The 12,905-nt window shown below is 42.6% G+C and overlaps 1 protein-coding gene across 4 annotated transcripts in view; it reads left to right on the forward strand.

Moving 5' to 3' along the window:
- The window catches only part of LOC107149240 (glucosaminyl (N-acetyl) transferase 2 (I blood group)), an 81,141-nt gene extending 69,130 nt beyond the window's left edge, over positions 1 to 12,011 (forward strand). For all 4 annotated transcript variants that reach the window (XM_015493995.2, XM_048799777.1, XM_015493996.2 and 1 more), the window contains 2 exons: positions 4,913 to 5,005; positions 9,703 to 12,011. In XM_015493995.2, the coding sequence (XP_015349481.1) occupies positions 4,913 to 5,005; positions 9,703 to 9,893 (284 nt within the window). In that variant the 3' untranslated portion in view covers positions 9,894 to 12,011. The remainder of the gene's footprint in view (positions 1 to 4,912; positions 5,006 to 9,702) is intronic.
- The last annotated feature ends 894 nt before the right edge of the window (positions 12,012 to 12,905 follow it).

The following is a 12,905-nucleotide window of genomic DNA, read 5'->3' on the forward strand; positions in this document are numbered from 1 at the left end:
AAGGCTGAGGATGTAGCTCAGTGGTTCAGTGCCCCTGGGTTCAATCCCCAGTAACCCCCACTGCCAAAAAATAATTATTTCCTTATCTTATTTTGAAGATGTTAGTATAAAGGACCAAAGGGAATGGCAATTATAGTGGCTTTTCCTATATGTTGCTAATATGTTACTGATTTTCCAGGATTGTCCCAATTTCCAGCACCACCATTAAACGGTGAGAAACTCCTTTTGATACAGTCTCCTCAGCGCTGACTATTCAGCATTTAATAACAAAATTCCTTGTTTATTTAATAAGTGCAAAAGTGCATCTCTGGCCGGAAATCATAAGCATTTGCTGGAACTGGACACCACACACAGATCTCCCCAGATGAGGACCAAACCACCTGAGAACACTGAGGAGCCCGGTCAATGTAAATAAAGCTTGCATTTCAAAGAATCATTTTCATTTATTTAACAAATACAGTTATTTGACCAATAGAGGCTGAACCTCAAGAAAAACATTCCTGGTTACTCTACAAACTTTATCTCAAATGTTCTGTTTACATATGCCTATGCAGAGCAAATGAGAGAATTGAATTTTGTAGCTTGAAATATTTTCTCTGATAATATTGAGTGTCTTCTTTTTGCCCCATCCTAGAAATGACAAAAAAAAATAGGCCTTTCTTGGGGGTACTTCTGAGTCAAGGGTACACCCCTCAACGCACCCCATAATGACCCTCCTAGACTCCTGACAAACAAGAGTAATAGTAATCATAACGGTTAACAATAATAATAGAATCAGATCCAGAATTTTTCAAGTAGTAATTTTGTCATTACAATAGACAGAAATCACTTTGGTAGTTTGTGAACCAGTATTTTAAAAAATGAAAGAAGACTAGACAGCAAAATAAATAAGCACATTGCATGTCATAATCCTAAGTATTCTCTTGTGAAACTTCTGTTTGTTTTGTGTGTGTGTGTGTGTGTGTAGGAGAGACAGATGATGTAATTTTTCCCTGCTGTGGGTTGCAGAAAAAAAAAAAACCCACTGATCTAATCCTATCTGCTTCATTGGAGAGGTGGTTCTCAGAGATGCTAAAAGATGCCCCACGATACCTCAGCTAGTTAATTGTAAACTAGGATGAGAACAGAATTCCTTAATCTTGAGGCCAGTGTCTATGTCATCAGGGGGTTCGGCCTGTCAATCTTGGAGGGAAAAAAAAAGAAAGCCTAGTTGGGTTTAGCAGAGCCTATTAGGGAGTAGAGGGAGTAACTAGATGTTGTCACAAAGGATAGAATTGGAGCTTTGGGGGGTCTCCATGTATCTTTTAACCCACACCAAATTAAATTGCTTAACCAAAGAGTGGGCATATTGTATTTGGGCTATTCAATGTTTGACTTGCCATTATCGCCTCAAAGTAATAACCAAATGATGTCTATAAAATATTCAAATTGAGCTGTCACCAGAAATCTTCATTTACTTATTTGTTTATTTCCATCCTGTGCTGCTGGGGATCAAACCCAAGGCCAGGTGCATGCCAGGAGAGTGCTTTACCACTGGGCTAGCAGGACAGATGTGGAGAGTGGATGATGAATGGCCTCCTAGGCAACTGCTTTGGGGCAGACTGAAATGAGTTGTCCCTTGCTGGGAAGGTAGAAGAAGTACTTTACCAACCTTAAGAAGTAGAACTTGACCATACCCTAAGTTACTGTGGCCTTTGGGGAAACCCAGGCAGAAACCGGGCTTGCTGGATCCACACACAAGCTAAGTTGTTCTCACCTCTGGGTTGATTGAGGCAGCCCTTGCATTGGGAGTGGGCACTCCTTCGTTCCTGGTGGCCAAGTGCTCTGTGACATCAAAGGCCCGAGGAGAACTGGCTTTCCTCGGACCACAGCTTTTCTCCATAATAGATGGACATAATAGACGTCTTCCAGAAAGTGACTTTAAAGGTCTATTAAGAGTAGGGAATAGGGTGTAGCTCAGTGGGAGAGCACTTGCCTAGCACGGGCAAGGCCTCCGCTCCATCCCCAGCACTGCAAAAACATTTTTTAAAAATGTATATGTTCCCAGAATTGAGTCCACGTTAGTTAAATTAACCAAAGGTTATAAAGGTAGCAGATTGGATCATAAGAGCAGATTTTGGGTGAGATAGGAAAGCAAGAAGAGACCAATTTAGAAACTTGAGAGCCGAAGAAAGGATTTCGAGAAGAGAAAATAAGTCAAGTATGCTGTCGTTCCTCAAGTCACACAGTGTCCTCTTTACTGTCACTTGTGGTTTCTTATGCTAGGTCATGCCCAGAATCCTCTGGGGATCTTGTAAAGATGCTGGTTCTGGCGCCCAAGATTCTGCATCAGCCTTAGGTGACACCTGTGCTCCCCAGTCTAAACATCACACTCGAACAAGGGCTCTGCACTTCCCGCCATCCCCGCCCCTCCCTCCCCTTTCACTTTAATAAATGCAATATTTTTATACACAAACGTGGCTAATATTTAAACATAGACATTTCTGAGCAATTGAAGCTTGGGATTTCATTAACAGGAAGTTAATAGGTGTGTATGTTTGTTTGAAAGGCAGTGGATCATTAATTATACATGTCACAATCTTATCTCTTGAATAATGGCATGTGTTTCAGGGCGATCCCTTTTGGGAGGATCAATATTAATGAGAATGAAAGAGGAAGGAAAAATGCCTTTTCAAAAATGTAGCCAAAGGTTAAGAGACATTTTGTCTTGGGAATGTTTTATTCACACATTTCTGATGTTGTTATTCAAACTAAATAGACTTGTAAACATTGCCCACGTCCTAGTCTTGTTGACATTAGTAAAATAAACCAAATTCTTTCTTTGCTTATCAGACTCCTGTCCTTAACCTCCAACTCAACCAAGGCAAATTTTAATCTAAAAATTTTTTAGTGTAATTAAAAAACAGGGAAGCTTCTCTTTGGATAGGCAAGCACTAAAATAATATTTGAAGTATTAAAATGCAAGTTAAAGCAATCGGAAGGAATGTTACCTAATAAAGTGTTTTTATTGAATACTTCAATGCTTTTCTTAAATACTTTCAAGTTGGGGCAACAACAAGTAAACCAAAACCAAAAAAAAAAACCTTGTTATATAGAGAATTACAGTTAAGGATTCATGCTGTTTACAGGGAAGACTCCGGCAAAATTTGATTCTAGTTAGGAGACTTGGGTACAATTCTAGATTTAGGTCATCCTATAATTATCATGTGACCACAGGGCAAAAGAACAGAGCTGTTTTTCCTCTGAAAATGCACGTGTTTTTATTAATGTTTTTAAAGAGGAAAAGTTATTCCAAATGCCCAACCCCATTAAATCTCTTTTGGAGTATTTTCTTGTCCAATTAATTTTCTTATTAAACAATAAGCATTGTCTTCAGTAAATTTTTTTTCTCATTAGCATGTGAACTAGCTTTCTATTTGCTACTCCAACAACAATTTACCACCAACTTGGCAGTTTCAACAATATAGAGTTCTGAGGTCAGTAGTCTGATCTCTGTGGACTGAGTCACGGCGTGGGCTGGGTCACATTCCTCTGGGTTGGGTGTGGGTACCATCTGCTTCCTTGCTTGTCCAGTTCCTAGAAGCAGCCCACACTCCTGGTGGCCCCTTCCCCACCCTCAATCCACACACTAGTCCCGCCCACCCACAGGGCACCATTCTCACCAACTCTTCTGCCTCTACCAGTGCTGCCAACCCTTGCCAGGACATCAGACCCACTCAGAAAATTCAGGACGGTCCCCCAGGGACAAGATCAGCTCCTTAGCAATCCTCCTTCTCCTTTGCCATGCAACAGAACATATTCTCAAGGTTCCAGGGGTTCAGATGTGGACATTTTTGTCTGTATGTCTGAGTTTGGGGGGAATGGGGACATTATTCTGCCTACCCTAGAATGTCTTATTGATATTTAAGAAGCATCTTCTAAGAGAGGAATTGTTGCAATTTGGGGACTGATATTCGAATAGTACCATTACATCAAAATTATGTTCTGAGATGGGCGTAGTGGCACACATCTGTAATCACAGCATCTCGGGAAGCTGAGGCAGGAGGTGGCTCAGCAGTTAAGTGCCCTTGGGTTCAATCCCCAGTACAAAAAAAAAAAAAAAAATTATGTTCTGATCATATCACTCTCAGGTGGAAAATGTTGCTGCTCTTATGAGGCAGGGTGTTCCTCTCTGGATTGCATTCATATTGATTTCTAGATACAGTTCTCCTTTTCCAGTAATTACTTTTGTATTATTATCTTTGGGCATAAATTCTCTATATGGTATAATGAACCCTTTAATCTGTAACCTATCCAAAATTTATGGATATGAAGAGGAGTATTCAAGATGGCTTAACCTTGTATTTCTCAAATTGGGAAATCCTGCTCCCCCACAGGACAAGTGACAATGTCTGCAGACATTTTTTTTTTATTGTCACAATTGCGAGGAGAGTATTATGGGATGCTGCCAAGTGCCTTACATGCATAGAATAGCCCTACCCCACAAAGGATGATTTAGCCCAAAGTGTCCATGGTACAGAGGTGGAGCGACCCTGGCTCAGAAAGATGGAAACCTGAGACACTTCACCTCCACCTCTTTTAGTTTTTGAAGCTCTTCACATTTCAAAGACTTAGTTATTAGGCTAATATCTAATATCTAATGAGTGAGTTGATATTGGTATGTTGATTAGAATTGGAGTTGCTCATCAATGGAATTAGATATAATACTAATTAGACAAGGGGTCAGCAACTAAGTTTGATCAAAAGATCAACTAGAAGTTAACAAGGCAAGTAGATCGGTGCACCTCAGTCCATGGGAAACGTGAAAGATAATACACTGAAAGAGAATAAGCACTGTCTGGATGCTTAGTGGATGAAATCGATGCCCTGGTCTCCTGCTTCTCATCTCTGTTCTTCTCTATCCACACTGCAGGGGTTCCTGGTTCTATGCCTAACGCCTCGTGGACCGGAAACCTCAGAGCTGTGAAGTGGATTGACATGGAAGATAAACACGGAGGCTGCCACGGTGAGGCATCTGTCCCCTGCTTTGGGCCACAGTGCTTGTTGCTGTTGGCATGAAGCGGCTGTGAGCACAAGAGTTCTCGTGCAGAGAGAGCTAGCTGCCCGTACGGTTTAGACCAACCTGCAAGTTCCTACAGAGAAGCCAGGGGCTTTGAGTCACAGTCTCCTGAAAAATCAGTTGAAATATCTCGCAGACATTCCCCAGCTCCCAAACACCTGCGGAGATGGAGATGTAGTTTCCAAATGATAGCAATGCTGGCTTCTTTAGAAAGTGAGCAAGTTCCAGCCCCTTACTGCTTGCTCCTCTTGCTGTTCCTTTGGGAGTGCAGATTTTTAGGAGAAGTGAGGTCATGTTCTCATCAAAGGCGAGCTGCACCCCCATCCCTCAATCAGCCTGTCTCCCACCTGGTTTGGAGAGCTCACAGTGGCAGGTGACACTAAAGAGAAAGGGTTCCCCTTCAAATGGAAAAGGACTAGAAACCCTATGTTGTCTATAGAATCTTATGGAGAAGGATTTTTATCCACCCTGGGGTTCATTCCATTCAGGATAGTGCCTGACACCTGGTGGGCAGGTGTCTGCTGCAGCTGTCATGCCTAAGGAGCACAGAGTGGGAGGTGGAAGCAGCAGATGTTAATTTTCTCAAAGTTCTGGAGGCTGGAAATCCAACAGCGAGGCATCAGCAGGGTTGGTCCTTTCAGAGGCTCCGCCTTTGCCGTGTAAATGAGCATCTTCTTATGTGCTCACGTGTTCTTTTCACTGTGTGTGCGCCTGGGTCCTAATGTCTTAAAAGGACCCCATCAGATTAGATAAGGCCCTACCCTCATGACCTCATTTTAACTTAATTGCCTCTTGAAAGATCCTGTTTCCACTCTGAGGTGCTGGGCGACAGGGTTCGACACAAGAATTGGGAAGAGCACAGATTCAGCCCTTTCACACCGTGCAATAAATCTTTCTTTGGCAAGTGAGTGATCAAGGGAATGAATGAGAACATCGAGGTCAGCCTTTTCTCCCTGGGGTGACCAGACTTTGCGTCCACTCTTCCATTTAGTCTGGGCTCCCTTCATCAGTCCATCTTAGCTACACCTGTTACAGGTGAAAACCTTCAGTTATTGCATCTCTACTACATTACACCCAACCTCTTTCTCGACAGTCCCCCTCTGCTTTGAACAGCAGGCTCCTCGTGTCCTTATATAGGCATTTCCATCTATTCAAAAGCATATTCACATCTTTCCCTTCATCAGCCCATGTGTTCCCCAGAGGGTAGAAGACTCCACCTGCCTGCATTATCATGGCCTGTTCTCCCCGTTGGAAGGAGGAAGATGGGGAGAAGGTCATTTTGCTCTTTGATCTCCTGAGTTTTCTTTAGAAAACGGACCCCAAGCCCCAGTCAGGTTCCCAATATTTGCAACATGTAATCTTCTCCAGATCTTTCCATTAACCACTGTCTCTCTCCCTCCCTCCTGGACCCCTGCAGGCATCCTCTGTCTGTTTCCCCAGCTGTTACACAAGAGGACTTCACCGTCCACACCAGATGATGTAGAAGGCATCATCACCTTCCAGCTCTAGCCTTTCCTGCCCACACAGAAGCTCCCAAGCCATAAACAGAGTCACCTGGAGTCTCCTTGCCATTACTGATGTCCAGGGCCTATCATAGTACAGAAGGTGTAACCTAGTTGGGCTTACATTTTTGTAGGGATTCTTACAGATCACATGACAGAGGGGACCTTCAGAGTTGGCCTGTTATGGTTTGGATATGAGGTGTTCCCCAAAAGCTCCTGTATCGATGCAGGAATTTTTTGAGGTGAAATGGTTGTGAGAGCTGTAACCTAACCAGTCTGTCTTAACAAGGCCAACAGAGGGAGATGTAGGCAGATGAGTTGTGGCTAGAAGAGGCGGGTCACTGGGGACATGCTCTGGAAAGGTTGTCCTTCCCCACAGCCTTTCCCCGACCCCTGCTTTCTTGCTAACAGGAAATGAGCAGCTTCCCTACCCCAGGCCCTTCCCCCATGATGTACTGCCTCACCTTGGGTGCAGAGCAATGGAGTCTGTGGTTATGGACTGAGACCTCTGAAACCATGAGCCCCCAATAAACTTTCCCTCCTCCAAGTTGTTCTTGTCGGGTATTTTGGTCATAGCAATGCAAAACCGACTAAAACATGGCTCTAGCCAGGAACCTACCTCAATGTGCAAGTCTGGGTAGCACAGTTCCCTCTCAGACAAATCTTTGATTCTTCTTCTTTTGGTACCCATTATGCCAATGAACGTCGGAAACCTTTTATGGTTACAGGCATAATAACTGCCCTCCAAACCACTATATACAGAAGAAAAAAAGGGCAGAATCCAAAGGAGGTGGAACATTGCATGTAATGTAGTGACTCAGTATTATAATCCTTTTCTCCTTGTCCATCTAATTTATGTTAACTTGGTTTCTAATGTATCCTGCAAAATGCTGCAGATTTCATCTTGTATAATCAGTTTTATCATGTGTTTCTTCTGTTCAAAAATCTTCAAGGATTATTCATGTTTATGGGATAAGAAGGCAAACCCTTTCTTCTTCATCATTGGGCCAACATGTGTTCCATTATGTGCCAAGGAGAGTCTCTGGAAATAGCTTCAACTTCCTACCATTCTTGTCTCTAACCCATTCCCAGCAAAATTTCATATTATAGCAGAAAACTCCCACCTCTACAATTTTTCCAGAGGCCTTTCCTCCAGTCTGCCCCAAGCTACCCTCTACCCTCGATGCTGCCCAGTTCTCCCCATCCACCCTTCTCCATGCTTTCATTCCACAACTACTAATTTAATGCCTAAGATTTGCCAGGCACTCTTCCAGATGCAGAGGATGTAGAAGTGTGCTTAATGCTATGAAGTCCGGGCTCTTCCGGAGGTTACAGTGTAGTCTGGGATGCAAGTCAATAAGCAAAATATCATTTTCCTTCTTGGCACTGATACATATGTATCAGTTGGTGACAAGTGCCAAAGAAAACAAATCAGGTGTTTTAGTCAGCTTTTTTGCCACTGTGGCTAAAAGACCTGACCAGCACAATTGTAGAGGAGGAAAATTTATTTGGGGGCTCACAGCTTCAGAGATCTCAGTCCACAGACAATAGGCTCCATATCTTGGGGTTCAAGGTGAGGCAGGACATCATGGTGGAAGAGTGTGGCGGAGGGAAGCAGCTCACAGATGATCAGAAAGCAGAGAGAGAGAGAGACAGCTCTACTTGCCGATAAAACTACATACCCCAAAGCCATGCCTCCAATACCCACCTCCTCCAGCCACATCTCACCTGCCTTCTTACCACTCAGTTAATTCCATCAGGTGATCGATTCACTCATTGGGTTAAGGCTGTCATAACCCAATCATTTAGTCTCTAAAGCTTCTTGCATTGTCTCACACGTGAGCTTTTAGGGGACACCTCACATCCAAACCATAACATCAGGGAAGAAGGAATGGCGGTCTAGGGAGACCTCATTGAGAAGGTGGTTTTGAAGCAGGGTCCTGAGGGTGTCCTGGGGAGAGCCCTAAGGATATCTGGTGAAGGGTGGATGGGAGGAAGAGAAAGTGGAGATTCTCAGAGAGCTCACCTGTGTGCTTGGGACTGGCAAGGAAGCCGGTGTGGCCGAAGTGGATAAGCAGAGGTCAGAGTGGGGAGATTTGAGTCAACAAGGCCAAGTGTGGCCAGAGTCTGAGTCTGAAATGCCATTGTCAGGGTCTTGAGTAGAGGAGACGAGTTCCACTTGTATTTTAAAACAACCTCACTGGCTGTTGGGATGAGACTGTACTAACAGGGCAATGGTATGAGTCAGATAGGAAGATGGTGGAGTCCCAGGGTGCTGGCCATGGAGGTGGTGAGGAGTGGTCAAATTCTACTAATATTTTAAGGTTAAGTGTGTATAATTGCTGATAGATGGGGTGTGGGACATGAGAGAGAGTGGAAGAACCCCTCTCTCACCCCCCCTGGGATTCTGAATTACTGTGGACTCCGATGGGGAAGACTTAAAGAGGAGGTTAGTAGAGAGGAGATTAAGAAGTTCAGCACTAGATAACACAGTGGTGCACGCCTATAATCCCAGCAACTCGGGAGGCTGAGGCAGGAGGATTGCAAATTCAAGGCCAGAATGGCAGCTTGTGAGACGCTGTCTCAAAACTTAACAACAACAAAAAAGGATGGGGCTGTGGCTCAGTGGGAGAGCACTTTCCTAGCATGCATGAAGCCCTGGGTGTCATCGCCAGTACCTTAAAAAAACAGAAAAAGAAGTTCAGTGCTGACATTTCATTCTGAGGCTTATTACCCATCTAAGGAGAAGTGTGAAAGTCGGCACTTGGAAAAGCTAGACCAGAGCCTCAGTCCCAGGGAAGAGATTTAGCCAACATAACCCCTAACGGCCTCTGCCATCTGTACCCTTCCAGAACTTCTCACCCACAACTCTCATTCTCCAACATATCGCATACCTCGGGACACTTACTATGCCATTTCCTTGTGCTATTTAATTCTCATCTTTGTCAAATGCATAATTGTAGCTCTTGACCTCCTAAGGGGAGTTTAAGCCCCTCCTAGGCTGGGACTATCCAGTCACACTTCTTTGTACCTCCTAACACTTGGGGCAGTGTTACCTCCTTGGCAGTCAATTCTACCTTTCCGCCCTTGACTTTTGAGAACAAGCATGTTTTGACTGTGTTTTTGTTCTGTCCTTTGCAGGCCACTACGTACATGGCATTTGTATCTATGGCAACGGAGACTTAAAGTGGCTGATGAATTCGCAAAGCCTGTTTGCTAACAAGTTTGAGCTCCATAAGTATCCCCTTACCGTGGAATGCCTAGAACTGAGGCTTCGAGAAAGAACCCTCAATCAGAGTGAAACCGCCATACAGCCCAGCTGGTATTTTTGATCAGCAGCTCACGTCTGCAGGGGAATTGCAGTTGGACAGAAGAGCCCTTCTTTGCAAGAGATGGTTTCAGGACCACAGTCATGGCTTCAGGACCTGGCCACATAATTATGCTTAAAATATCCACTGGACACTGTGAAACACACGACAGGATGGCTGGGCAGAGCGATCCCAGCCCTTTGGCTGGTTTGGCAGCTTCTTGTTGCTCACCTCTGGGTTGGACTATTCCTACGATCAATGACAAATTTAAATACCATCGGATCTTTGCACCAGATACTCATAATATAAATATATTCTAATAGAAAGTAGGATGGTAGATAATCCTATTTAGGACAAAAAAAAAGAATTCGGTTTCTTTTAAAAAAAAGGAATCCTCTATAACATCTTAATGGTCTTTACTCTGTGCATAACCACACATGGGCCCAGAGACAGCTTTCTGGGTAACACAACAATTTGTTCTAAACAAAAATAGATCTTGTTCATGAGTTTCCACACTAACATTTTCAGTTTACCCATGTCTGAAGTTCTGTATATGGTGTAAAGCCATTAACGAGACAGAGGATGTGCTTTAAGATAGGAGTCACCGTCCTCTGCTTCAGGGAAAGAACCTTGCGGGCACATAATGTTTCTCCATCTTATGCCAGAACATTCTTTGATCTTTCTTGCATGTTTTTCACTGAGAACACTGAAAAGTCCTCACAAGAATGAAGGCATTCCTAGAGGTGCTGTTACATGAGTCTCGTCTCAAGTTGGAAATACCTCAGAATGAATTACTTCTTCTGTGGCTCCCTTCCCCCCAAATTATCCTACTTGCAAAACAGACACCAAATTCTGCAAGGCTTTTAACTACACTGTACTATTCTCTGAGTGGCTGTACACTGCTTGGTGTTGACGGGAGTGCCTTGATTTTTAAAGGCTTTTAATTGTGGGTGACTGAGTGTCATTTATTCCTCACCCATTCATTCAGCCTGCATTCAGGGAATAGTTCTTGAGCATTTATGATCCTTTAGACCCATGCTGAGACAAGAAGAAAATGAAGATGGAAGGTTCTTAAAACCTTGGGAATAACGTTAATAATGAAAAGCCTGGTCTGGAGAAGCTTACGAAGTGTTGTATTGAACACATCCCTAGGCGCAGTTAACTATTGTGGAATTAGGCCAAGGAAATCAGTAATCACAAAATGAGGGTTAAATTAGAGATCATTTGAAAGAGAGGAGGAGGATACAGAATCTGAAGCGAGTAGTGTTCTAAGCATTCTGCTGGCTCCTCAATATGTCTCCTTTCATCTGCCCTCATGGGAGTCTCATGAGGGCAGCCTGAGCCACCCCCATTTTGCAGATGAAGTAACTGAGGCTTGGGTTAATCAGCATTAGTAAGCACATTCTTTGTCTGAAAATTGGGATTCTCTTACCGGTCTTCATTTCCTGAGCTGGCATATTGAGAGAAGATGAAATAAAATGAAATGAAGCCATATTTACTATACCAGAGAAGGTAGATTTTAAGCATGATCTCAGTGTTAATATTGAGAAAAAGTTCTGGCACCTCAGAAAGATGTGAAGTCTACTCTAGTATTCCTCTAATCCACTGAATTCCTAAATATTTATTTATTCTAATGAAAACAATGACTACAACAGATGATAGATTTAATTAACACAATTTTATTTTTTTTTCTATAATTGTTCCTATTGAATGTTAATCATATTTAAAGGGAATGACTATGATAAAACTTTATTTTTCCTGTTACTGAAAAAAAAAAAAAAAAGGAACTGTATTGGGCAGTAAAGGGTCGAAGGGTAGGAAACACATCCAGGGTCAAGAGTGAAGTCTAAAAATGGTCTCTTTTCAACTTGTTAGTTAAGTGAAACACCTGAGAAGAAGAACTGTTTTACACTGGATCTTACTCATATAGAATGAGATGTTTTTCTGGAATAGAAGATGTTTACACGTCCCTTGCTGGTCATCTCTCCTATAGCTTCAATAATCTTGGAAGAGTGGAGTGGAGTGTTCGAGCTAGTAGATTTCTGCTAGCCCATCGAGAAGCCCTGAAACTACTGTAGCCATGTTTGTTTTTGATAATGTTCTGGTTTTTTTCTTGGAAATAAATTAATATATTGTTTTACACCTTTGGGGATATTGTGTATGTTTATTTGGTGGTTGCTTGAAATCCGATAAGAACATTGCTTTAGTCAGCTTTCTCGCTGCTGTGACTAAAGGACCCAACCAGAACAACTGGAAAGCAGGAAGGTTTATTTGAGGGCTCATGGTTTTAGAGGTCTTCGTCCATAGAAGGCTGGCTCCATTCCTCAAGACTGGAGGTAAGGCTGAATATCATGGCGGGAGAGTTCAGCAAAGGGAAGCAGCTCACCTGGTGATCAGGAAGCTGAGAGAGAGAGAGTCCACTGGCCAGATAATTAAACTTTCCCTTTGCAGGGTGTTGGGAGAGTAATTGGAAATGATAGAGGAGAAAGCAAAGATCAACTTTATTTAAATTAGGCACAATTATTTAAAAAATTGAGGCGAGAATAAGTTATCATTTGCTTGCGCTGTGAATTCATTTTTTGAAACTCAAGACATAATTTAGGAAAAAATTTTGTGCTGATATTATCCGATTTGCTTATCAAATGCTAAAGTTTTTGAGCAGCACTTCAGCTGTAAGTTTGCTAAATAAATATCACTTCTGATGGACACATGGAAAGTAACCTCGTGAAGGCATCTTACATACCATTGTTTAAATGAAAAATATCTTAAAGCTAAAATGAAAAACATCTCAGACCACAAAGTAATGAGAATAGATGCTCATAAATTGAAACTAATACAAAATATAGAATATAAGTGAAATAATATGGGATAATATAAATAAAAAGTGAACTATCCTCCCTAAGGGTAATCACTCTGATGTATGTTAGGTACAGCTTTTGCAAACTGCAGTGACATACACACTAAATATGCATGCATCTCCAACAGTGCTGTCAGTAAGAATGTCTATGGTGACAAAAATTCTTTATATCTGTGCTT

The sequence above is a fragment of the Marmota marmota genome, unplaced genomic scaffold (assembly GCF_001458135.2).
Source record: "Marmota marmota marmota unplaced genomic scaffold, marMar, whole genome shotgun sequence".
In the NCBI taxonomy this organism is placed as follows: domain Eukaryota; kingdom Metazoa; phylum Chordata; class Mammalia; order Rodentia; family Sciuridae; genus Marmota; species Marmota marmota.